Source organism: Siphateles boraxobius, unplaced genomic scaffold (genome assembly GCF_051911475.1).
Source record: "Siphateles boraxobius isolate OS27281-9 unplaced genomic scaffold, OSU_SipBor_1 21, whole genome shotgun sequence".
NCBI lineage: Eukaryota > Metazoa > Chordata > Actinopteri > Cypriniformes > Leuciscidae > Siphateles > Siphateles boraxobius.
This window is the reverse complement of record NW_027508822.1, coordinates 609,195-636,789: the sequence shown is the minus strand read 5'-3', so window position 1 is coordinate 636,789 and position 27,595 is coordinate 609,195. Positions and strand designations below refer to the sequence as shown.

The following is a 27,595-nucleotide window of genomic DNA, read 5'->3' as shown; positions in this document are numbered from 1 at the left end:
CAAAATGGTTACTAGGGTACTCTGTTTGGTTGCTAGGGAATGGCTTGGCAGCTGCCAGTCATCAAAGTCCAAAGGTTGCTTGTCAGTATGAATGATATAAACCAACTCCCATGCCTCTGTTACATTCAGAATGGAAGATATCCCTCTATAGATTTTAGTTGCTAAAGTGCTCGACAATGGTTGCTAGGGAGGGGCTACGTAGTGTTGAGGTGATTCATTATTGGTTGTTTACTGCCCCGAGTCAAACGAGTCCACCCTTGTGTTTCTATGACACTTCTATCCGGAGATATCCTTTTGATCTCTTTCAATAGAAGTCTATGGAACTAGTTGCTAAGGTGCTCTAAATGGTTGCTAGGGCGTGGCTTGATAGCTTCACAATGATCCTGAGAGACTGATTGGTCATCTGAGTAAAATGAGCCCGTCCCCTTGTCTCTATGACACTGTGATCCAGAGCTATGTTCAATACAAAATCCCTATGCATTGTGTAGAACGGCCCATTTCATGGGCCGTCCTACACCATAGTAAGTCAATGGGGCAACTTTGAGCAGCTCCTGACCCCCAGGGGTGCAACTTTTACCCCATTGTGAGATATGTTCTTACAGAACCTGTCAGCCTCTTCAAATGTGGCAAATCACACGTTTCTGTGAAATCTGATTTCTGAGCTATGACTCGTCAAAATTTGTTGCAATGTTACGTCTATGGGATTTTTTTGGGCGCTTTTTTGCCCCTGGGGCAATTACCGTACCTTATCTCTTAGAAAAGATGTAGCACACCTCTCCTCAATAAGCCGCACGATTTGACGCCTTTCTCAGGGGTCTGTGATGTCAGCATGTATTTTTTATAACATAGTAAAAGATAGTTACTATAGAGTTATTATAGAGTTTTTAAAATCTTTATTAAAAAGTGCCTTTGGTATGGCACGAGGCCGCTACGGTTGCTAGGGTGCTGTAATTGGTTGCTAGATTGAGGCTATGAAGATTTTAGACCATTACTTATTAGCTGCTTGATAATATAAATCCTCTGAGGGAGAGAGAGAGGGAGAGAAACGCAGGGGTGTCAGGCCCTTTGTGTCTGTGTGTGTGAAAAAGTCGGTTGGGATTTGAAATTCTGAACATTCCGCAATGTTAAGTCAATGGGATTTTTTTGGCCGCTTTTTCGTCCGCTGTGCTAAAACAAACAAAGCACCATAATCGTATCTCTTCATCTTAGCAGTGGAGGTGTTCAAGATGGCACCAGGATGTTTGCCGGCTTGCCACAGTCTGTCCTTGTCTCTTTTATTTGTAATGTTTCTTGTTTGTTTAATCACGCGCTCTGTTTGCTCCCCTCTGGTATATGATCGCATGACGCTATTTAATATTCGATCGGCTGTGTCTGATTGTTTATTTTGCGATCCCAGAGATGATTGGCATCTGCACTCGCATTATGTGCCAGTCGCATTGAGGAACATGTGTTACCTGCCGGGATGTCTGTGCATGTGGAGGAAACGGCGAAGGAGGCGTGGGAAGCGTTCTGGAGTCCGTGCGCTTCCATCACTGTCTGGTTTGGTTCAGCTACCAAATCAGACATCAGGAGACTACAACGGACAGTCCGGACTGCGGAGAGGATTATTGGTGCCCCCCTGCCAAACCTCCAGGACCTGTACTCTTCCAGAGTGAGGAAGAGAGCAGGTAAAATCATCACAGACTCCACTCACCCTGGACACCACCTGTTTGAACTGTTACCGTCAAGACGGAGACTCAGATCACTGGCCACAAGAACATCTCGGCACAGGAACAGTTTCTTCCCACAGGCCATTTCCCTCCTGAACAGTTAACACTCCTCCCAAGGCATATGCCTGTAAGTGCAATACTCCCAATGTTTAGTGCAATATCCCACAACTCAGGTGATACTTATATGTAGATTTATTTATTTATAATATTCAAAACACTGTAAATAGGTTCATAATCTGTAAATCTGGAAATGTCTATTCTGACTAAACCCAACTGTGATAGTTTTATTCTCATATATTTATATTTTTATTTTTTATTCTTATAATTTGTAGTATTATGTTTCATGTTGTATTTGTATATGTCCACTGGAAGCCTCAGTACCAAAACAAATTCCTTGTGTGTGCAAGCACACTTGGCAATAAAGCTCTTTCTGATTCTGATTCTGATTCTGATTCTTGTGAGATCGAAGAAGATCGGTAAGTTTCCAGTCATCGGACCTGCTTCTTCGATGGCGGAGGCCGCGGTCGTGAACCTGAGATGTTCATACATTGTGCCTGTCTTCCCGTCTTCGGTGTTGATGCCTCAGTTTTCGCGGATGGTGTACGTAAGGCGACAGTCTGCAGATCGAGGAGTTAATCATCGGAATCTTCGCTCTCTACTACATGACGGGAGTCCGGTAACATTTTATGATTCCTCTCTGCAATCCTCTTCCGATACCACTCCCACTCCAGTGACAATGGCGTTGATTAACGCGAGATCTCTGGCAAATAAGACCTTTATTTTGAACGATCTTTTTCTTTCTCACGAAATTGATTTTTTATTTGTCACTGAGACTTGGCTGAAGGCTGGTGAGATGACTTCCCTCTATGAACTTTCTCCTCCTGGTTGCAGTTTTTTTAGTACCCCTAGGTCTGTTGGCCGGGGGGGGGGTCTTGCAGTTGTTTTTAAAGATAAGTTTAAGTGTAGACTTTCACCTTCTGCATCCTTTTGCACTTTTGAATCTCAGCTAATTACGCTGAATTCTTTTAAATCTGTGTTATGTGTTTTGATTTATAGACCCCCAAATTTTCATGGGGATTTTATACAAGAGTTCTCTGAACTTTTATCTGGTATTGTCCCTTCTTTTGACAATATTCTAATTTTAGGGGATTTTAATATACATGTGTGCTGCCCTTCAAAGCCCCTGGTCAAAGAATTTTTAAATTTAACAGAGTCATTTGATTTTTTGCAATGCGTTTTGGGTCCAACTCATGAACGTGGTCATACGCTTGACCTTGTATTATCTAAGGGATTCTCTGTTGATAGCGTGAAGATTGTCGATACTGTTTTTTCGGACCATAAGACTGTAATTTTAAGTTCTAACTTTCCTTGTGGCGCGCCGAGTAATATTGCTTCTGCCGCGGTTTCATCTCGCATACTCAATCCATGTACAGCTAGTAGTTTTTCAGCTGCTTTTAATGTCTCTTCTTTTTTTTCCTTCATCGAGTCACACTCTCCCTGTATGGGTTTGGAAGAGTTGGTCGATCAGTTTAATTCTTCTTGTTTAGAGATTTTAGATGTGGTGGCTCCTGTCAAAGTCAGGGGAAAAAAAGTCAAATCACAGCCCTGGTTGAACAGTACTACCCGCGCTCTTAGGCAGGAGTGTAGGAGGGCTGAACGCAAATGGGTCAAAGATAAATTACAAGTCTCTTATGAGATTTTGAAGAACCATTTGAACGAATATCAAAGAGCTGTTAAATTGGCTAGGTCAAATTATTTTTCTGATATCATCTCCAGAAACTGTAATAATTCTAGAGTACTTTTCTCGACTATAAATGCTGTTCTTCATCCTACCGCTACTCCTTCATTCACTCCTTCTGCTAAGATGTGTGAAGAGTTCTTTTTATTGGTAAAGTTGATGGAATTAGATCTCAGATTTCATCTGTTGTCAATGATTGTATTGCTCATGTTGACCCTACGGACCAATTAACCTGTTTTATGCCTGTTTCTTTGCAGCAGCTTAATGATATAACTGCTCATAGGAAGCCCACCAGGTCTCCTGGTGATGTGCTCCCTTCTTCCCTGTTTAAGAAGGTACTTGATTCAATTGCCCCAAGTATTCTGTCTATTATGAATACAAGTTTGTCATCTGGTGTTGTTCCGGTTAGTTTTAAGCATGCGGTTATTCAGCCCCTTCTAAAAAGAAACGGCTTAGACCCCTTTGACATGAGTAGTTTTCGTCCGATTTCAAAATTGCCTTTTATTTCGAAGATACTGGAAAAAATTGTGCATGCACAGCTTAATGACTTTTTAATGAGGAATAACATCGCCGATAGATTCCAGTCAGGTTTTAGAGCTGGTCATGGTACAGAATCTGCTCTTTTGAGGGTCTCTAATGATATCCTACGAGGTGTTGATTCTGGAAACCGTGTTGTTTTGCTTTTGTTAGATCTTACAGCGGCATTTGATACAGTTGATCATAACATTCTCATTAGTCGTCTTAGGAATCAGGTTGGTATTCAGGGCTTAGCCCTGAAATGGTTCTCTTCCTATTTGAAGGATAGGACTTTTTCAGTCAGTTTAGGGGATTATTTTTCTTCTGTTGCCCCTCTTGTGTGTGGGGTTCCACAGGGCTCTATACTGGGACCAATTTTATTTTCCCTTTATATGCTCCCTCTAGGCTCGATTTTTGAGAAATTTGGGATTCAGTATCACCTGTATGCGGATGATTCTCAAATTTACTTACCACTGAAACATGGGCATAAATGTGCCATTCAGTCTCTTCGTGCATGTTTGGCCGAAGTTAAGTGTTGGCTTGCGAATAACTTTCTCCAATTAAATGAGGATAAGACCGAGATGATTTTATTTGGAAATAAGGGCTGTGTGGATGATGACTGCCTGGGGTTGTTTCCTGGGAAAAAATTGTCTAGCGTGAGGAACCTTGGTGTCATTTTTGACTCTGAGCCTTAAATTTGACCGGCAAATCAATGCTGTCGTTAAGAATAGTTTTTTCCATCTTAGATCAATTTCTAAATTGAAATCTATCCTTTCTTTTGACGATATGGAGAAGGTTGTTCATGCCTTTGTGTCATCCCGTTTGGATTATTGTAATGGATTGTATCTGGGTGTGAGTCAGGCTTCTCTCTTCCGCTTGCAGCTCGTTCAGAACTCAGCTGCCAGACTTTTAACGGGCACTAAGAAGAGAGAGCACATTACTCCGGTTTTAATTAAATTACATTGGTTACCCATACGATACAGAATTCAATACAAAGCTTTGTTGTATGTTTTTAAGTCTCTGCATGGCCTAGCACCTGAGTATGTTACTGATTTAATCAGCCGCTGTCAATCAAGTAGATCTCTGCGCTCTAATGACCAATTGCTTCTCATGGTTCCGCGATCCCGTTTGAAATGTAAAGGTGATCGGGCATTCTCTGTTGCAGCTCCTAGGCTCTGGAATGATCTTCCTCTGTCTGTAAAAACTTGTCCTTCATTGGGTGCTTTTCAGAGTGCGCTTAAAACTTACTTGTTCTCTTTAGCATTTGACAATGCTTTGTAAGTTTTTATGTCATATGTTTGCATTGTTTTTATGTCTTTGTTTTTACTTTTATTTTTATTTTTTTATACCTTCTGTACAGCACTTTGGTTCCACTTGTGGTTTTGAAAGTGCTCTATAAATAAAGTTGAGTTGAGTTGAGTTGAGTGCGAACATCGAACACCCGATCGCTTAGAAAAGTCATAGCACACCTCTCCTCAATGAGCCGCACGATTTGACGCCTCACTCAGGGGTCTGTGACAAAATTTGCCGGACGAGTTACGCGCCAAACTTTGTCCAGAATAATAAGAAGAACAACTAGAATGTACATTTCCAGAAGAAAATGTGAAGTGGTGCTTGCAGTGGCAAAACTCGTCACTCGGTTGCTAGGGTGTGGTACATGATTGCATACGAGCCAACAAACATGTCTGTACTATGTTCTGGTGCTGAGATATGGCTTATTCATGTTGTTCAGGTGGTTGCTAAGCGGTTGCTAGGGTATTCTGGGTGGTTGCTAGGGTGTTGCTAGGGTGTTCTGGGTGCTATGAGGGTGCTAGGTGGTTGCTATGATGTTGCTAGGTGGTTGCTAGGGTGATCTGGGTGGTTGCTAGGCGGTTGCTAGGGTGTTCTGGGTGGTTGCTATGATGTTGCTAGTTGGTTGCTAGGATATTTTGTGTGGTTGCTAGGGTGTTCTGGGCAGTTGCTAAGGTATTCTAGGCGGTTGCTAGGGTGTTCTGGGTGGTTGCTAGGGTGTTGCTAGGGTGTTCTGGGTGGTTGCTATGGTGTTGCTATGCGGTTGCTAGGGTATTCTGGGTGGTTGCTAAGGTGTTTTGGGTGGTTGCTAGGCGGTTGCTAGGGTGTTCTGGGTGGTTGCTAGGGTGTTGCTAGGCGGTTGCTAGGGTGTTCTGAGTGGTTGCTAGGGTGTTGCTAGGTGGTTGATAGGGTATTCTGGGTGGTTGCTAGGGTGTTGCTAGGCGGTTGCTGGGGTGTTCTGGGTGGTTGCTAGGGTGTTGCTAGGCGGTTGCTAGGGTATTCTGGGTGGTTGCTATGGTGTTGCTAGGTGGTTGCTAGGGTGTTTTGGGTGGTTGCTAGGGTGTTTTAGGTGGTTGCTATGGTATTCTGGATGGTTGCTATGGTGTTACTAGGTGGTTGGTAGTGTTCACATTTGGTTACTATAGAGTTTTTATAATGTTAATGGCATGATTTAGCACTTAGCTAATCAATATTAGCATGTAGCTATTCACAGCTAGCATGTTTAGCATGTTGAAAGTCCTGTGTGCTAGCATGAGTCAAAAGACCCAAACCCCATCTCTATACGATGTTCTGATGCAGAGATGTAGGTCTTGCAAAATGGTTGCTAGGGTACTCTGTTTGGTTGCTAGGGAGTGGCTTGGCAGCTGCCAATGATGAAACTCCAAAGGCTGCTTGTCAGTATGAATTATATAAACCAACCCCCATCTCTATACGATGTTCTGATATAGAGATGTAGGTCTTGCAAAATGGTTGCTAGAGTACTCTGTTTGGTTGCTAGGGAGTGGCTTGGCAGCTGCCAATGATGAAACTCCAAAGGCTGCTTGTCAGTATGAATGATATAAACCAACTCCCATGCCTCTGTGACATTCAGAATGGACGATATTCCTCTTTGGATTTTGGTTGCTAAGGTGCTCGACAATGGTTGCTAGGGCGTGGCTAGGAAGTGTTGAGGTGATTCATGATTGGCTGTTTGCTGCCCCGAGTCAAACGAGACCACCCTCATGTTTCTATGACAATTCAGTCCAGAGATATCCCTTCGATCTCTTTCAATGGAAGTCTATGGGAGTTGTTGCTAAGGTGCTCTAAATGGTCGCTAGGGCGTGGCTTGATAGCTTCACAATGATCCTGAGAGACTGATTGGTTGTCTGAGTAAAATGAGCCCGCCCCTTTGTCTCTACGACACTGTGATCCAGATTTATGTTCAATATAAAAGCGGTTTCTATGGTGTAGGACGGCCCATTTCATGGGCCGTCCTACACCATAGTAAGTCAATGGGGAAACTTTGGGCAGCTCCTGCCCCCCAGGCGTGCAACTTTTACCCCATTGTGTGGTATGTTCTTACAGAGCCTGTCAGCCTCTTCAAATGTGGTAAATTACACGTTTCTGCGACATCCTCGTTCCGAGCTACGACTCGTCAAAGTTTGACGCAATGTTAAGTCTATGGGATTTTTCGGCCGGTTTTTCGCCCCTGGGGCAAACATCGTACCCCCGATCGCTTATAAAAGTCATAGCACACCATTCCCGAACAGGCCGCACGTTTTGACACCTCATTCATGGGTCTGTGACAAAAACTGAGGGAGGAGTAGCGCGTCAAAAAGTGGCCAGAAGAATAAGAAGAATAAGAATAATAAGTATGCACAATAACACTAGTGTTGCTTTGCCATAGGCAAGCACCACTAATAATAAGTATGCACAATAACACTAGTGTTGCTTTGCCATAGGCAAGCACCACTAATAATAAGTATGCACAATAACACTAGTGTTGCTTTGCCATAGGCAAGCACCACTAATAAGAACTAGAATGTACATTTCCAGAAGAAAATGTGAAGTGGTGCTTGCAGTGGCAAAACTCGCCACTCGGTTGCTAGGGCGTTGCTAGGCGGTTGCCAGGGTATTCTGGGTGGTTGCTATGGTGTTGCTAGGCGGTTGCTAGGGTGTTCTGGGTGGTTGCTAGGGTGTTGCTAGGCAGTTGCTAGGGTGTTGCTAGGGTAGTTGCTATGGTGTTGCTAGGAGGTTGCTAGGGTATTCTGTTTAGTTGCTAGGGAGTGGCTTGGCAGCTGCCAATCATGAAGCTCCAAAGTCAATGTGAATGTATCAACCAACCCCCATCTCTATACGATGTTTTGATGCAGAGATATAGGTCTTGCAAAATGGTTGCTAGGGTACTCTGTTTGGTTGCTAGGGAGTGGCTTGGCAGCTGCCAATCATGAAACTCCAAAGGCTTCTTGTCAGTATGAATGATATAAACTAACTCCCACGCCTTTGTGACATTCAGAATGGAAGATATCCCTCTTTGGATTTTTGTTGCTAAGGTGCTTGACAATGGTTGCTAGGGAGGGGTTAGCATGTGTTGAGGTGATTCAGGATTGGCTGTTTGCTGCCCCGAGTCAAACGAGCCCACCCTCATGTTTCTATGACTCTTATATCCTGAGATATCCCTTTGATCTGTTTCAATGGAAGTCTATGGAACTTGTTGCTAAGGAGCTCTAAATGGTTGCTAGGGCGTGGCTTGATAGCTTCACAATGATCCTGAGAGACTGATTGGCCGTCTGAGTAAAATGAGCCTGCCCCTTTGTCTCTATGACACTGTGATCCAGAGTTATGTTCAATATAAAAGCGGTTTCTATGGTGTAGGACGGCCCATTTCATGGGCCGTCCTACACCATAGTAAGTCAATGGGGCAACTTTGGGCCGCTCCTGCCCCCCAGGGGTGAAACTTTTACCCCATTGTGTGGTATATTCTTACAGAGCCTGTCAGCCTCTTAAAATGTGGTAAATCACACGTTTCTGAGAAATCATCGGTCAGTGCTACGAGTCGTCAAAGTTTGTGGCAATGTTAAGTCTATGGGATTTTTTTTACCCAATTATTTGCCCCTGGGGCGAACACCGTACCCCTGATCGCTAAGAAAAGTCACAGCACACCTCTCCTCAATAATCCGCACAATTTGACGCCTCACTCAGGGGTGTGTGATGTCGGCGTGTATTTATTTACAGATAATTACTATGGAGTTTTTATATGGAGTTTTTGTAGAGTTTTATAGAGTTTATATAGAGTAATTTAGTATGGCCTATCGCCCACGGTTGCTAGGGTGCTGTAACTGGTTGCTATGGTGTGGCTATGAAGATTTTAGGCCATTACTTATTGGCTGCTAGATAAAATAAATCCTCCTAGGGAGAGAGAGAGGTCTGCCTGACAGCAGGGCTGTCAGGCCCTTTTGGGTCTGTGTGAAAATGACAGTTGGGATTTGAATTTTTGAAAGTTCCGCAATGTTAAGTCAATGGGACTTTTTTGGCCGCTTTTTCGTCCGCTATGCGGACATCGTACACCCGATCTCTTAGAAAAGTCAGAGCACACCTCTCCTCAATGAGCCGGTCGATTTGACGCCTCACTCAGGGGTGTGTGACAAAAGCTGCGGGAGGAGTAGCGCGCCGAACTTTTGTCCGGAATAATAAGAAGTAGAAGAAGAAGAATAAGTATGCAAGAGAACACTAGTGTTGCTTTGCTTTCAGCAAGCACCACTAATAAGTATGCACAATAACAATAGTGATGCCTTGCCTTTGGCAAGCACAACTAATAATAAGTATGCACAATAATAATAGTGATGCCTTGCCTTTGGCAAGCACCACTAACTAGAATGTACATTTCCAGAAGAAAATGTGAAGTGGTGCTTGCAGTGGCAAAACTTGCCACTCGGTTGCTAGGGTGTGGTACATGATTGCATAGGAGCCAACAAACATGTCTGTACTATGTTCTGGTGCTGAGATATGGCTTATTCATGTTGTTCAGGTGGTTGCTAGGTGGTTGCTAGGGTGTTCTGAGTGGTTGCTATGCGGTTGCTATGGTGTTTTGGGTGGTTGCTAGGGTATTCTGGGTGGTTGCTAGGGCGTTGCTAGGGTGTTCTGGGTGGTTGCTAGGCGGTTGCTAGGGTGTTTTGAGTGTTTGTTATGGTGTTGCTAAGCGGTTGCTAGGGTATTCTGGGTGGTTGCTAGGGTGTTGCTAGGGTGTTCCGGGTAGTTACTATGAGGTTGCTAGGTGGTTGCTATGAGGTTGCTAGGTGGTTGCTAGGGTGATCTGGGTGGTTGCTAGGCAGTTGCTAGGGTGTTCTGGGTGGTTGCTATGATGTTGCTAGGTGGTTGCTAGGATATTCTGGGTGGTTGCTATGGTGTTGCTAGGCAGTTGCTAGGGTATTTTGGGTGGTTGCTAGGGTGTTCTGGGGAGTTGCTAAGGTATTCTAGGTGGTTGCTATGACGTTACTAGCTGGTTGGTAGTTGTCACAGATGGTTACTATTGGAGTTCTTAGCATTTTCTTGGCATGATTTAACACTTACCTAATTGCTATTAGCATGTAGCTATTCACAGCTAGCATGTGTAGCATGTTGGAAGTCCTGTTTGCTAGCATGAGTCAAAAGAACCAACCCCCATCTCTATACAATGTTCTGATGCAGAGATATATGTCTTGCAAAATGGTTGCAAAGTTAAGTCAATCGGATTTTTTTGGCCGCTTTTTCGTCCGCTTTGCGAACATTGTACACCCGATCGCTTATAAAAGTCATAGCACACCTCTCCTCAATGAGCCGCATGATTTGACGCCTCACTCGGGGGTCTGTGACAAAATTTGCGGGACGAGTTACGCGCCAAACTTTGTCCAGAATAATAATAAGAATAATAATAAGTATGCACAATAACAATAGTGATGCCTTGCCTTTGGCAAGCACCACTAATAATAAGTATGCACAATAACAATAGTGATGCCTTGCCTTTGGCAAGCACCACTAATAATAAGTATACACAATAACAATAGTGATGCCTTGCCTTTGGCAAGCACCACTAATAAGTATACACAATAACAATAGTGATGCCTTGCCTTTTGCAAGCACCACTAATAAGCACGAAGTATAGGCTACAGTCCGTTTTTGCATCGCCAAACCAGATGCTCGTTAGATCAAAAAATAATGTCATATGTCATAATGATTTTATGTGAACCTGCCTTTACCGGCAATAGCCTCCTCCTTTTTAAACAAATTAGTTTCAATCAATGTAACCTATAGTGTGACTATGCCCCTGCGCAATACACACACATTACTGCGGGATGGCGGGTGTTCATTTCATAAACTGTATGGTAGCTTATTTATTTTGTAGCCTATAAATTAATGTATATGACCAACGGATAATGTCATACTTTTTAGTAGTGCTATCGATAGTGGTGTAATAATCTGTTTGGTTGTAAAATGTATTACCTGAATGAAATGAAATCGAATGTATCGTCCTGTGGAATCATTCATTCACAGACAGCATACGAAGATGTTCAACTAATAAAGATCTTCATCGCTGGCAAAAAATATGATGCATTTGCAGATTTGCTTTCACTAGACTAAACTGTAGCTCTTGATGTTCTTAAATCTTCCTGTTACGACTCCGTGTCGAGTGTGATTGAACGCGCTTCAGACGATTCAGTGCGTGAGGAACTGAACAGAACTGATTCGCGAACCGATTTAGACAGATCTGCCAACTTGTTTAATGAAGTCTTTGAACAGAATCGACCCAAAAGAGTGATTCATTTGTAAAAAATGAGCATCGCTCATGCCCATAAAAAAAGATACAGCGCGCTTGGAATAAACTCATTTAACAACATGTAAAGTAACGAGAGGAACGATCGCCCAACGTAACATGTAAAAGTATACACCTTGTGTCCCTGACAGGAAAATACCCTGCTGCGCGATTTGCGCGAAAATATAACGATATTCGAAAAAGCTATTTTATGATCCCAACCCAACTTTGAGAATAGATTAACGGCGATATTTTTTTTATCGCCCAATAAGAGTCTCACGTTAACGCAGCACGTTAACGCCAATAACGGCCCACCACCTAAAATGTTTTATTTTTAATTGTATATACAATGGTAAATTTATAATTTTGATGATTTTTATTATAAAAAATATTCAATAACTCCACTGTAAATCACTGCATTGTTGCCAAATTCAGTTTGCACATCACTGCTGTCCTGTTGGTTATACTACAACACTTATTTTGGGAACTGTATACACATACATGTATAATTTTTATGATTCTCAAGTCAAGTCAAGTCATCCTCATTTATATAGCGCTTTTAATAATGTAGATTGTTTCAAAGCAGCTTTACAGAGATAAACATATAATTTAAGGTAACAGAGATTGGTTTTGTTTTATAGTGGTTCTTGGAAAATGTTTTTTCCAGCTAAAGTTAGTTTTGATTGGTTCATTTCCGTCTAAATGATCATTTGTTATTAAATTAGGGGCCGCTAAGACGACACCGTTCTCTCTAAACAGACTTTAAACGTGAACCTGTGATAGACGCTGATGGCGTTCACATGCGCATTAAGAATTGATTCTATAGATGTGCGTTTGAATATATGTGCGCAGGTTTGTAATTCCTTACGAACCATGCCTAAACAAACTACTTGTCTTGTCTATAAATTTTGATGCTGAATTTTATTTTATCTTATCACTTCGGGTAGGTACGCGAACCGAAAAATTCCACAACGCTTTATCTGTAGAGTGGTATAGGGATCCTCCATAGGGAGAGGCTAGTTGGCACTTCAGCACTGCATTGTCATCGGGTCCAGGCGAAAGTCCTTCGTCAGATCTGGAAACGGCCTGGATCCGGCAGGCTGCGGGAAAACCTCGGGATAGACAAAGACACTCAAATTAGCGTAGATGCCATTCTTCTTATGATGTAACGAGTACATCATTATTTAAGGGAAGTGTTTCCAGTTTCGGCTGACCTAATCTAAGCAGCCTAATATTGAATTATAGAAGTCTACAGAGTGTTATGTGAATGCTAGGTCAAAGATATGTGTTTTTAGTCTAGCTTTGAACTGACAGACTGTGTCTGCTTCCCGGACAATGTAAGGAAGATGGTTCCAAAGTTTTGGTGCTAAATAAGAAAAGGATCTACCGCCAGCAGTCGATTTAGATATTCTAGGTATTATCAACTGGCCAGAACTTAGAGAACGCAATAGACGTGAAGGACTATAATGCGTTAAGAGCTCGCTCAAGTACTGGGGAGCTAAACCATTTAGTGCTTTGTAAGTAATCAGCAATATTTTAAAATTTATACGATGTTTAATAGGGAGCCAATGCAGTGTTGACAGAACCGGGCTAATATGGTCGTACTTCCTGGTTCTGGTAAGAACTCTAGCGGCTGGGTTTTGAACTAGCTGTAGTTTGTTTAAGCGTGCAGGGCAACCACCCACTAGAGCATTACAATAATCTAGCCTTGATGTCATGAACGCATGAACTAGTTGTTCCGCATTTGTCAATGAGAGCATATGACGTAATTTAGATATATTTTTAAGATGGAAAAATGCGGTTTTACAGACACTAGACACGTGACTTTCAAATGAAAGATTGGTATCAAAGAGCACACCCAGGTTCCTAACTGATGACGAAGACTTAACAGAGCAGCCATCAAGTGTTAAAGAGTATTCTAGGTTATTACGTGTGGAAGTTTTTTGTCCAATAATTACAATCTCTGTTTTTTCAGAATTTAGTAGTAGGAAATTACTAGTCATCCAATTTTTGATATCAACTATGCATTCCGATAATTTTTTGAATTGGTGAGTTTCGTTAGGTTTGGACGAAATATAGAGCTGAGTATCATCAGCATAACAGTGAAAGCTAATTCCATGTTTCCTAATGATATCTCCTAAAGGTAGCATGTACAGAGTGAACAGAAGCGGTCCTACTGAGCCTTGTGGTACGCCATACTGAACTTGTGATCGATAAGACATCTCTTCATTTACTGCTACAAACTGATAGCGGTCAGATAAATATGATTTAAACCATGCTAATGCAATTCCACTAATGCCAACATAGTTTTCTAGTCTATTTAAGAGAATGTTGTGGTCAATGGTGTCAAATGCAGCACTAAGATCAAGTAACACTAATAGAGAGATACAACCACGATCGGATGATAAGAGCAAATCATTTGTGACTCTAATGAGAGCTGCCTCAGTGCTATGGTGCGGTCTAAATCCTGACTGGAAATCCTCGCAGATATCATTTCTTTCAAGAAGGGAACACAGTTGTGAGGATACTGCCTTTTCTAGTATCTTTGACAGAAAAGGTAGATTTGAGATCGGCCTGTAATAGGCTTTATGCACAGCTTCACTACTTCCTGAACTTCAGCCAGTCCTTTGTTTCCTGTCTGTCATTATTGGACAAACTGATTAGTCCAGGTGTGCCTGATTATTGTTACTGAGGCCAGGCACACCTGAATTAATCAGTTTTTCCAATAATGACAGACAGGAAACAAAGGGCTGGCTGAAGTTCAGGAAGTAGTGAAGCTGTGCATAAAGCCAATTGACTAATTCTGTAGGATCAAGTTGCATTTTTTTAACAAGCGGTTTAATCATAGCCAGCTTAAAGTTTTTCGGTACGTATCCTAGAGACAAAGACGAATTAATGATGTTAAGAAGAGGATCTATGACTTCTGGAAGCATCTCTTTCAGTAGTTTATTCGGTATAGGGTCTAACATACATGTTGTCGATTTAGATGAATTAACGAGTTTGCAAAATTCTTCCTCTCCTATGGCAACAAATGAATCAAATTTTACCTCAGGGAGACTATAATGCACTCCCTGATGTGATGCTGTAGTAGATGGTTGCATAGTTATAATTTTGTCCCTAATATTATCAATCTTATAAGTGAAGAAGTTCATAAAGTCATTACTGCTGTGTTTCTTGGAAACTTCTGGGCTTGAAGCTTTCTTTTTCGTTAGTGTAGCCAGTTTTTCAAATAAATACCTAGGATTATGTTTATTTTCTTTTAATAGGGTTGAAAAATAAGTAGATCTAGTAGCTTTTAAAGCCCCTCTGTAAGCAATCGAGCTCTCCTTCCATGAAATCCGAAATACCTCTAGTTTTGTTTTCTTCCAGTTGCGCTCCATTTTTCTGGCTGCTCTCTTAAGGGCCCGGGTGTGCTCGTTGTACCACGGCGTTGGACTATTTTCTTTAATCTTCTTTAAGCGCAACGGAGCAACTGTGTCTAAAGTGCTGGAAAGGAGAGAGTTAAAAGTTTCTGTTGCAATATCAAGTTCTTCTAAGCTATCTGGGATGCTGAGATGATGAAACTGATTAGGAAGATTATTGATAAAGCAATCTTTAGGGGCAGAAGTGATAGGTCTAACATACTTGTAACACGGAGTTGGCTTTGCAGCCTTGGCTAAATGTAATTTACATGAGACTAGATAATGATCTGAGATGTCGTCGCTCAGCTGCAGAATTTCAACAGCATCAACATTGATTCCATGTGATAATATTAGATCTAGAGTATCATTACGACAGTGAGTAGGTCCAACACATGTTGTCTAACTCCAATAGAGTTAAGAATGTCTTTAAATGCCAATCCCATTGCATCTTTTTCATTATCTACATGTATATTAAAATCACCAACAATTAGGACTTTATCTGCAGTCAATAATAATTCTGATAGAAAGTCAGCAAATTCTTTGATAAAATCTTTATGGTGCCCTGGTGGCCTGTATACAGTTGCCAGCAGAATTCTCAAACTTGATTTATCGTTTGCATTATATATTTTTACACTAAGCACCAACACTTCAAAAGAAGTATATTTAAAACTAAATTTTTTAGTGGTTTTGAGAATATTACTATAAATTACAGCAACACCTCTCCCTTTGCCTTTCAGGCGAGGTTCATGTTTATAACAGTAATCATGAGGGGTGGACTCATTTAAAGTAATGTAATCGTCTGGTTTTAGCCAGGTTTCTGTCATACAGAGCACATCTAGGTTATAATCTGAAATCATATCGTTAACTATGAGTGCTTTTGAAGTAAGGGATCGAATATTCAGCAACCCAAGCTTTATCGTTTGCTCATCTGTATTATATCTATTTTTTATTTGTTGAATATCAATTACATATTTAACCTTAGATCGGTTTGGACGTTTTTTGGATTTCCAAATTCGGGGGAACAGACACAGTCTCTATATGATTATATCTAGGTGAAAGAGGCTCTATGTGATGGGATTTATCTGACCTTGGTGACGCGAGGCCGCTAGCAGACGGTCGGTTTAGCCAGTTTGTCTGCTTCCTGACCTGAGCCCCAGATTGTCATGTTTTGTCTCTAAGACTATGAGCCAAATTACTAGAGAGAAGAGCAGCACCATCCCAGGAGGGATGAATACCATCTCTTTTCAACAGGTCAGGTTTGCCCCAAAACTTTTCCAATTGTCTATGAATTCTATATTCATAGCGTGGAAAAAGAAAAGGTAGCACATGTCACCCTTGATGGACTCAACCAACTTCCGGCCCTCTGCTCCTGTGATTACCTTGCCATGGTAATCACAAACGATGGAGCCCTTGGCAAAGGCTTTGGTGGCAACAACTCCCGTGGTCAAAAGAAGGTGCAATTAGTATTCACTCCAGGAGTACAAATATCTGCTTACCAGACAAAATGGTATGAATTTTTATGTATTATGTTTGCATACCTTGTCCTTTTATTCCAAAGTCCTTGAGGGCGAGGCCTGTCCACTTTTGGTTCTGGATCATAGTGATGATCCATGGGTCCGACTACACCTGCACCCTAGTGACGGGTCTCCACTTTGCCACTACGTCCTCGAGGCGAGGACAGTTGCCAGTCCAACCCTCTTTTTGGATCAGCAGTGACACCTTGCTGACAGTCGGGGGTTGTCTTGAACACTTGGCTGTCAAAGACAAATGTTAAATTAATATTCTTGTGAATTTGTGAAACTGTTTCAACACTGAGTGCAGGTGAAAGATTTATTGGCTTTTCTTTTCTTTAAAAATGTCTGTTTAGTCTTTGAGCGACTCAAAGGTTTTTCTCCAGGTTTGACATGATGTTCCTCCTCCACTTCACTCAGTTCTTCTCTCTCCTCCTCCACTTCACTCAGTTCTTCACTCTCCTCCTTCACTTCTCTCAGTTCTTCACTCTCCTCCTCCACTTCACTCCGTTCTTCACTCTCCTCCTCCACTTCACTCAGTTCTTCACTCTCCTCCTCCACTTCACTCAGTTTTTCACTCTCCTCCTCCACTTCACTCCGTTCTTCACTCTCCTCCTCACACTTCACTCCGTTCTTCACTCTCCTCCTCCACTTCACTCAGTTCTTCTCTCTCCTCCTTCACTTCACTCAGTTCTTCACTCTCCTCCTCCACTTCACTCAGTTCTTCACTCTCCTCCTTCACTTCTCTCAGTTCTTCTCTTCCTCCTTCACTTCACTCAGTTCTTCTCTCTCCTCCTCCACTTCACTCAGTTCTTCTCTCTCCTCCTTCACTTCACTCAGTTCTTCTCTCTCCTCCTTCACTTCACTCAGTTCTTCACTCTCCTCCTTCACTTCACTCAGTTCTTCACTCTCCTCCTTCACTTCACTCAGTTCTTCACTCTCCTCCTCCACTTCACTCAGTTCTTCAGTCTCCTCCTCCACTTCACTCAGTTCTTCACTCTCCTCCTTCACTTCACTCAGTTCTTCTCTCTCCTCCTCCACTTCACTCAGTTTTTCACTCTCCTCCTCCACTTCACTCAGTTCTTCTCTCTCCTCCTCCTCTTCACTCAGTTATTCTCTCTCCTCCTTCACTTCACTCAGTTCTTCTCTCTCCTCCTCCACTTCACTCAGTTCTTCACTCTCCTCCTCCACTTCACTCAGTTCTTCACTCTCCTCCTGCTCTTCACTCAGTTCTTCTCTCTCCTCCTCCACTTCACTCAGTTCTTCACTCTCCTCCTCCACTTCACTCAGTTCTTCACTCTCCTCCTCCACTTCTCTCAGTTCTTCTCTCTCCTCCTTCACTTCACTCATTTCTTCACTCTCCTCCTCCACTTCACTCAGTTCTTCACTCTCCTCCTCCACTTCTCTCAGTTCTTCTCTCTCCTCCTTCACTTCACTCAGTTCGTCACTCTCCTCCTTCAGTTCACTCAGTTCTTCACTCTCCTCCTTCACTTCACTCAGTTCTTCACTCTCCTCCTTCACTTCACTCAGTTCTTCTCTCTCCTCCTCCACTTCTCTCAGTTCTTCTCTCTCCTCCTTCACTTCACTCAGTTCTTCTCTCTCCTCCTCCACTTCACTCAGTTCTTCTCTCTCCTCCTCCACTTCACTCAGTTCTTCACTCTCCTCCTCCACTTCACTCAGTTCTTCACTCTCCTCCTCCACTTCTCTCAGTTCTTCTCTCTCCTCCTTCACATCACTCAGTTCTTCACTCTCCTCCTTCACTTCACTCAGTTCTTCTCTCTCCTCCTTCACTTCACTCAGTTCTTCTCTCTCCTCCTCCACTTCACTCAGTTCTTCACTCTCCTCCTCCACTTCACTCAGTTCTTCTCTCTCCTCCTTCACTTCACTCAGTTCTTCACTCTCCTCCTCCACTTCACTCAGTTCTTCACTCTCCTCCTCGACTTCACTCAGTTCTTCTCTCTCCTCCTTCACTTCACTCAGTTCTTCACTCTCCTCCTCCACTTCACTCAGTTCTTCTCTCTCCTCCTCAACTTCACTCAGTTCTTCACTCTCCTCCTCCACTTCACTCAGTTCTTCTCTCTCCTCCTTCACTTCACTCAGCTCTCCTCTCTCCTCCTCCACTTCACTCAGTTCTTCACTCTCCTCCTCCACTTCTCTCAGCTCTTCTCTCTCCTCCTCCACTTCTCTCAGTTCTTCTCTCTCCTCCTTCACTTCACTCAGTTCTTCACTCTCCTCCTCCACTTCACTCAGTTCTTCACTCTCCTCCTCCACTTCTCTCAGTTCTTCTCTCTCCTCCTTCACTTCACTCAGTTCTTCACTCTCCTTCTCCACTTCACTCAGTTCTTCACTGTCCTCCTCCACTTCTCTCAGTTCTTCTCTCTCCTCCTTCACTTCACTCAGTTCTTCACTCTCCTCCTCCACTTCACTCAGTTCTTCTCTCTCCTCCTTCACTTCACTCAGTTTTTCTCTCTCCTCCTTCACTTCAATCAGTTCTTCACTCTCCTCCTCCACTTCACTCAGTTCTTCTTTCTCCTCCTCCACTTCACTCAGTTCTTCACTCTCCTCCTTCACTTCACTCAGTTCTTCACTCTACTCCTCCACTTCACTCAGTTCTTCTCTCTCCTCCTTCTTCACTCAGTTCTTCACTCTCCTCCTTCACTTCACTCAGTTCTTCACTCTCCTCCTTCACTTCACTCAGTTCTTCACTCTCCTCCTCCACTTCACTCAGTTCTTCTCTCTCCTCCTTCACTTCACTCAGTTCTTCACTCTCCTCCTCCACTTCACTCAGTTCTTCTCTCTCCTCCTCCACTTCACTCAGTTCTTCACTCTCCTCCTCCACTTCACTCAGTTCTTCTCTCTCCTCCTCCACTTCACTCAGTTCTTCACTCTCCTCCTCCACTTCACTCAGTTCTTCTCTCTCCTCCTCCACTTCACTCAGTTCTTCTCTCTCCTCCTCCACTTCACTCAGTTCTTCACTCTCCTCCTCCACTTCACTCAGTTCTTCACTCTCCTCCTCCACTTCTCTCAGTTCTTCTCTCTCCTCCTTCACTTCACTCAGTTCTTCTCTCTCCTCCTCCACTTCACTCAGTTCTTCACTCTCCTCCTCCACTTCACTCAGTTCTTCTCTCTCCTCCTTCACTTCACTCAGTTCTTCACTCTCCTCCTCCACTTCACTCAGTTCTTCACTCTCCTCCTCGACTTCACTCAGTTCTTCTCTCTCCTCCTTCACTTCACTCAGTTCTTCACTCTCCTCCTCCACTTCACTCAGTTCTTCTCTCTCCTCCTCAACTTCACTCAGTTCTTCACTCTCCTCCTCCACTTCACTCAGTTCTTCTCTCTCCTCCTTCACTTCACTCAGTTCTCCTCTCTCCTCCTCCACTTCACTCAGTTCTTCACTCTCCTCCTCCACTTCTCTCAGTTCTTCTCTCTCCTCCTCCACTTCTCTCAGTTCTTCTCTCTCCTCCTTCACTTCACTCAGTTCTTCACTCTCCTCCTCCACTTCACTCAGTTCTTCACTCTCCTCCTCCACTTCTCTCAGTTCTTCTCTCTCCTCCTTCACTTCACTCAGTTCTTCACTCTCCTTCTCCACTTCACTCAGTTCTTCACTCTCCTCCTCCACTTCTCTCAGTTCTTCTCTCTCCTCCTTCACTTCACTCAGTTCTTCACTCTCCTCCTCCACTTCACTCAGTTCTACTCTCTCCTCCTTCACTTCACTCAGTTCTTCTCTCTCCTCCTTCACTTCACTCAGTTCTTCACTCTCCTCCTCCACTTCACTCAGTTCTTCTTTCTCCTCCTCCACTTCACTCAGTTCTTCTCTTTCCTCCTTCACTTCTCTCAGTTCTTCACTCTCCTCCTTCACTTCACTCAGTTCTTCACTCTACTCCTCCACTTCACTCAGTTCTTCTCTCTCCTCCTTCTTCACTCAGTTCTTCACTCTCCTCCTTCACTTCACTCAGTTCTTCACTCTCCTCCTCCACTTCACTCAGTTCTTCTCTCTCCTCCTTCACTTCACTCAGTTCTTCACTCTCCTCTTCCACTTCACTCAGTTCTTCTCTCTCCTCCTCCACTTCACTCAGTTCTTCACTCTCCTCCTCCACTTCACTCAGTTCTTCTCTCTCCTCCTCCACTTCACTCAGTTCTTCTCTCTCCTCCTCCACTTCACTCAGTTCTTCACTCTCCTCCTTCACTTCACTCAGTTCTTCTCTCTCCTCCGCCACTTCACTCAGTTCTTCCCTCTCCTCCTTCACTTCTCTCAGTTCTTCTCTCTCCTCCCAGCGGGCACCTTAACATCAATTTAACATCAATATGACATCAAACATTATGTCAAAATGACGTCGCAAAATAGGTCAAAAATGAAAGTCATATTGACGTCAAAGTGTCAATGTCAATTTGATGTCAAGATTTTGACCTCTGCTGATGTGATTATTGAAGACACCTGATGTTAACAAGCAGAATCACCAAAGGAGAAAATAAAATTTTTAAGCCACCATTTTGATGGTCAGTGTTTGCTTTAGTTGGGCTCTTGACCCCTAAACTTTTAATATTTCAATTTTGTTTGGCTGGTGTTAACGTCACTGCCAGATGAACACTGACAAAAGGTGATCAGGCGGTGTTGGTTTTGTTTTGACATAATCGTCACTTGACCTAAATCACTTGAGTCAAATAGAGTGTCTTTGCATTGTTAATTACAGCAACACTGTGATTCTATATCAAACAATTATCAGCATTTTCAATGTAATCCAAAACATTTCTCAAAAGCTGTTTTGATCGGAAGACTTTAAACATTTTTTTTTATTTAGACACACTGACATGAATAATCAGCCCATGAATCTCAACAATGGTGACAATAATAAGTTGCAGTGCATTCTGGGTGCCACCAATCAAAACTCATTCATGGCTCCCATCATGCTTTGCGGTATGAATAAATTATGATCTGATTTGTTTTAGTAGTTTCCTTTTCCTAATTGAATATTTTGTTTGTCACCATTTTTGAGATGCATACACTGATTCTAGATGTCTATGTGTGCCTAAAATACACACTTGTTTTATCAGAAAAACTTTTAGAAAATCCTTTGGATTAAATTAAAAAATCAGGATTATATGCTGTAGAATACCGTGATGCTATAATTACCAATATAAATCTTAATCAGAGATGAGACTCTAAATGAGTTAAGTGACTCAGGTCAAATGATGATGATTATGTCAAAACATAACCAACACCACCAGATCACCTTTACTCTTTGTTCATCTGGCTGTTCACCACTCAGTTTCAGCAGCCAAACAAAATCTAAAGTTAAACACTTTAGGGTCAAGAGCCCAACTAAAGCAAACATTGATCACCAAAATGGTGGCTTAAAATTGTGATTTTCTCCTTCAGTGATTCTGCTTGTTAACATCAGGTGTCTTCAATATTGGCCAATCATCACTCAATTAATGACATCAGCAGAGATCAAAATCTTGACATCAAATTGACATTGACACTTTGACGTCAATATGACTTTCATTTTTGACCTATTTCGTGACGTCATTTTGACATAATGTTTGATGTCATATTGATGTTAAATTGACGTGTAAATCAAGGTGCCCGCTGGGTTACTTCACTTCACTCAGTTCTTCATTCTCCTCACTCTCTTCCAAATCAAGTGAAACACACTTGAAACACAAGATCAAGTGAATTTCACTGCGAGAAAGAAAACAAATGTTTGCAGTAAAGCTGAGTAGATTGTAAATTTGTACATTTTGGAATTATTATTATTTGTATTACACATTTGTAAAAATACGCACAAAATTCAGGTACAAATTCTGGTAAAATTGTTACAAATAGTAAACCATATATAAAATAAATGTAAAATAAAACAGTTAAAATATTTAAATTTAGTTTGACCTGATGTAAACAATCAATATAAAACCTCCCTTTACTGACTTTTATTTTATTTAATTTTTGTTTACTTTTGCAGCCATTTCACAGTTGAACTGTTTATCTAAATGTGATGAAGTGCTTGAATGTTTCTAACATGAATGTTCTCCAGCATCATGAATGAATGAAGAATAAACACCAACCTGTTTGTTCTTCAGGATCTTCAGTGTGTTTCATTCTGCAGGTTCTGGATCACTCGTGTTCTCACTGTACTCTTTAATAAACTCAGTCTTTACAGATTTCAGCTCTTCCTGATGCTCTGATGCTCGTCTTCACTTGTAGCGGATGGGAATTTACGTGGGAGGAGCTTCACTGATGATAAATTACAGTGGGAGGAGCTTCACTGATGATGAATTACAGTGGGAGGAGCTTCAATGATCAGAAGGAGCTGATCTGCCAAAATCTAAAATATATAAGTTACTGAGTTTGTTTTTTGCTCTAGGACAACAGAATATAATAATGTAAATTATAAATATAAATAAAAGTAAGAAAAACAGTTGAAAGCATAAACAGAAATAAAAACAGGCTACATATAGTAACCAACAAATACCCTCAGTCTGTTGTAATGAGTTTTAAGTGTAAATTTACAGGAGTTCTGAAGACATTAGCATAATAAATGAGGTGAAAACAGGAACAGTGTTTGCTGTTAGAAACACATTATTTGAGTCAGGAAATTTCCAAGTCCATCATCAAAAGCGTTTATGAAGAAAAGTGCCGAGCTGTATTTGTGCCATCGAGTGGTCTAAAAGAGAATTAGGTCAAATGTGCATTTTAACCGCGGTGTGACTTTAGAACTGTTGTAACCTACTGTATATCATTTCAATTTATACTGTAACTGTATAATATTTAAATTAAATGTCTAATATTTCCATTTAAGATGAGGCAGCTCAGAGATGAGGGCCCTCTGTGCACGGCCCTGTTCCACGGACACATTCTCCATCTGTAAATGTTAGAAAGTCAAGCTCAAGCAAATATTTTTCCATTTTGCTGTCATGAGTGGACGAGCTTCTGCAGGCTAAACTTCCGTGAACGAGCACCGCCGCGCGCCGAACAGACAGAGCGCAATAATTCTGACTAAAATATACATTAACACTAAATTATAAATATATTTTGCTAAAACATTTGTCGTTGAATATTTGTTGTTGTTGGTGAACATAAAAGTGCAAGTGTATTTTTATGACATCAGTTTTTATTGATTTATTTTCATTTTAAGTTTAGTATATTTAACTACTTCTTTAAAAAGCATTATTTTGTTTTTAGATTGTAATGTTGCAATGTTAGAATGTAATGTGATTTTACCCCCTTTTTTGGGTGTTATGTTACATTCACTATGTTTGTTTTCATATTAGCCTTCAATATGAACCTTTGTAGGACAATATTAATCAGGATATGAAATAAAAAAATAATAATTCAAATATTGTAAAAAAAACAAAAAAAACGAATACGGAGATTATACCATACATCGCCATTTAGGCCAAACATTCAGATTTCTTTGGCAATAGGCGATTGCCCAATCCAACATCATGACATGCTTTAAATTCTGAATTTTCCATTTTTAGCTAAGCAGTAGGCATACATTATTATCACTGTTAAATTGTTATTTAACAATTAGCCTACATTCAGTTCTGCGTTAAAGGTGCTCTAAGCGATGTCGGGTGACATCACTTCTTGTTGACATTTAAAGTATTGTCAAACAAAACGAAGGCTAGCTAGACCCTCCCTCCTCCTCATCCGCGCACTAACCCCCCAAACCCCGCCCCCAAACCCTTCTTATCGGTTATTGGCTGGAACACTTTGTTATGTTTCGTGGTGCAAGTCCAGTTTGTTTTTGTTGCCGTTTGTGGAGCCTGGGGTGTCTGCAGAGACCGTGTCTTTTTACAGTGTGTTCAGGGGACAGGCAGCTAGCGGATAGTGAGGAGATTTTTGTTGTATGTGACAAAAAATGTTATTGCCTAAAAAACGCGTGACATCGCTTTGAGCACCCTTTAATAATTCAGTTTGCTTGCTGGTGCAATTTTTTTTAGCACCAGCCGCCAATGATCAATTCCCCGCACCGAAATTTGACAGTTTTTGACTTTCAGTAACAGTTCTCACTCCAAACATCAAGACAATCACACAAACACACATACGAACACAAAATCTCTCGGGTCTGAATGAACTCAACATATTCTCCTCATGCTCGCTGCTACTGCACTAATTGTGTATTTCAGTAGGAAGACGCCAGAAAAGACGCACACGTATCGCTGTGATCGATGAAAACAATACAGAAATGAGCCTGTCACTTAATCAAACTATATTAAGTGTGTGTGATGATTGTGTAAATATGAGAAATACCGTGAACTGCTCTGTTACGGATCAACTGGGGATCTTGTTAACTTGGGACGCGTGCGGGCACGCAGCTAGTTTTAGCTTGATTTCCAGCAGATGTTAAACGGTGACAGATTCGTCACAGCGGATTTTTCACTGAGAAGATTTAAAAGCTTTCCACATTATTGTTAAATGTTTAGTATCATATTAGGGCTCTGTTGTTTACTCTGTCGCTGCTCCGCTGTATGTTTCAGACGCCTTTAAGGGAAGATTTAATGTGTTTTCATTTCGCGACACACAGACCACGCCCACGTTATTTTGTTACTTTCGCTTCAATGAAATTCGTATCTGATGACAACTGTAAGTAGATTAAATAAGTTGTGGTATTTACATTGAGTCTGTGCAGTGTGTGTGTATTCGCAGATTATTGTTATGATGCCAATTTGTGGCTTAATTTAAATTGAGCAGCAATACTGCTGTGGTTAAAGCAATATTATCTGTCTGCAGTCCCGGAGGCTGCATTTTCAGGACCCCACTTCTAGGACCGCATTTCTAGGACCCTAGTTTTTTGTGACAGCGCCACCTACCGAGTCGGAGAAGCGCAGTCCCAGGAACGCATTTCCAGGACCCTAGTTTTGGAGGATCGAAAAAAGTGCCACCAAGGCAGTATTTCCACCATATTTTAACTACATTAGAGGGGTTTTTTTCACGTTTTATTACACCCAAATACTACTTTCTTTATTGCAATTAAACCAGGTTCCTAGGAATGTTGAGAAATGATTGGGTCTAAGTAGCATACTATAATAACTCAAGTAAAATAAACAAGGAATCACGTTATAGTCTTTTCAGTCACTAGATGGACTGAAGACAGAGGGAAGACAAGGATGACTCTGGGGGTAGATTTAAGATTGTGTATTTTACAAAATAATATATAACAGCTGAACTTGAACACACAAAATATTTTACAAAATAATATATAACAACTGAAATTGAACACACAAAATATTTTACAAAATTATATATAACAACTGAAATTGAACACACAAAATATTTTACAAAATAATATATAACAACTGAACTTGAACACACACAAAAACAAATTTGATCATGACGTGAACCACATAGACAGAACTTCAATGGATGGACAAACACATGGACAACATCATCACTGACTCCTAAGAGAGAGAAAGGGAAGTGAATTAAATAAGGAACATTTAGTTGAACATGTTCTCTCTAATTTTAAATTTCATATTTAAAAGATCCAACAACCAACTTTATAAAACCATGTCAAAATGAAGAGACGTACACATAACATGTATTGTGGGTAACGTTAAACAGGCTGACTGTGAGCACGTGACAGAGTTAAAACATTAAGATTATTTTAACTGCATTAAAATGGAAAAACAGTGAGTAATTAACAAGCTTTCAGAACGAACATGCTACAGTTTATTGTGCTGTAAATAAGTCAACACAGGCTTATCGTGCAACAGTTCCGTTAAATGAACGTGCTAACAATTCATTTTCCAGCTAGGCTAATATATGATGGCTATGCATTCAAGACTGTTCAGCAAATCACCAGCACGTTGGCAACGTTAACTTTCCAATGAAATGCATCACAATTGTTTTTAAAGTTAAACCAATAAAAATCTATTCGCATTTGATACTCACATTCTGAATGTCATCCATCTTCGCTGGTCCTCTAATTCGGTAGGTGTCGTTGTCACTAAAAACCGAGGGTCCTAGAAATGCGGTCCTAGAAGTGGGGTCCTGAAAATGCAGCCTCCGTATTATTATTTATTTATTTTAATTTCGCTGAGGAATGAGTTAAAGCATAAAGCATACAGTACACTCCATAACTGTTCCTAAAGAGAGGTGAAAATTGATAAGCAAAATGGATCCAGTGAATTACCCACAGCATTTATTTAGGGGAATGTTCAACAAAAATATTCATTACAGGTATGATGTAACAATAACAAAAGAAAAAAAAAATAGGCAAATGTGCATGCATGCAGGACAGCTGTATTTGCCAACTGTGAAGATCTGACCACACAGTCCCACCATCCACATTCTGAACATTCATTCTAAGGAAGGACGAGCAAACTATAGAATAAGTTACATGTTAATGAAGAACAGTTGTTTTGTAATGTATATGTATAAATGTTTCTTACCCATTGGCCAGTTTGGCCTTCATACCTATGCTGCTCTGCATCTAACGTAGGCTAATCATGTAATATTAGTAAATAAATGTCACAGTTGTATTACCTTTTTATAGTAAGACCAATTTAACACACCATTACCCTTCATTGTGAAATAGTGTTTCTTTCTTGAGCAGCTATCAGGATATTAGCGCGATAAGTAAACAATAAAGCATTTCCTATTGTTTTAGAGAGGGTCATCATGTGAGGTGACAAATGATTAAGAGATTAGTGATGTAGGCCTATGTGAATATTAGCCATAGAGAATATCAGTATATATTTGTAATAATTCATCATCACTCTATCATATGTTCTGCTTATTTCAGTAATAAAATTTGTGGTTCCCACTCAGTGTTTTTCACAGGACTTTAACTTAATCTACATCTGTTGTTATTTATGATTAGAACTCATTTCAACACACTAAAGAAAATATGATAACTACATTAATGTTGAGGAAAAAATTATCTGTTTATTAATCTGTTCATCCAATGAAACCGAATGCCCCGTGTTAACATAGCCCTGTGACTTGTTTACTGAGAATGCATTGAACAACAGCACATTTACGGGACTCGTACACCACAGAAGGAAACTCTGTACTGCTTTGAGGACTTGACCAAAGCTGTGAAGTGTAAACACAAAACCCTAAACTCATCCATAGCCTTAACACTGTCTGTATTTGCTTTTTTATTTCTAATGGTTGACTAGTCAGGAGATTTAATTGTATTATAGCTGTACACAGTGTC

At 41.2% G+C, this 27,595-nt stretch overlaps 1 protein-coding gene across 5 annotated transcripts in view; it reads right to left on the bottom strand.

The window, feature by feature from the left end:
- Nucleotides 1–27,595, bottom strand: part of LOC143746091 (uncharacterized) — a 606,033-nt gene that overhangs the window by 259,561 nt on the left and 318,877 nt on the right. The window contains exons 1-2 of one of the 5 annotated variants that reach the window (XM_077237831.1): nucleotides 22,488–22,568; nucleotides 16,798–16,903 (exon numbers count right to left, since the gene is read on the bottom strand). The exons of 1 other annotated variant lie outside the window; for it this stretch is intronic. In XM_077237831.1, the coding sequence (XP_077093946.1) occupies nucleotides 16,798–16,903; nucleotides 22,488–22,527 (146 nt within the window). In that variant the 5' untranslated portion in view covers nucleotides 22,528–22,568. 3 more of the 5 variants (XM_077237827.1, XM_077237828.1, XM_077237833.1) reach the window with 3 other exon arrangements.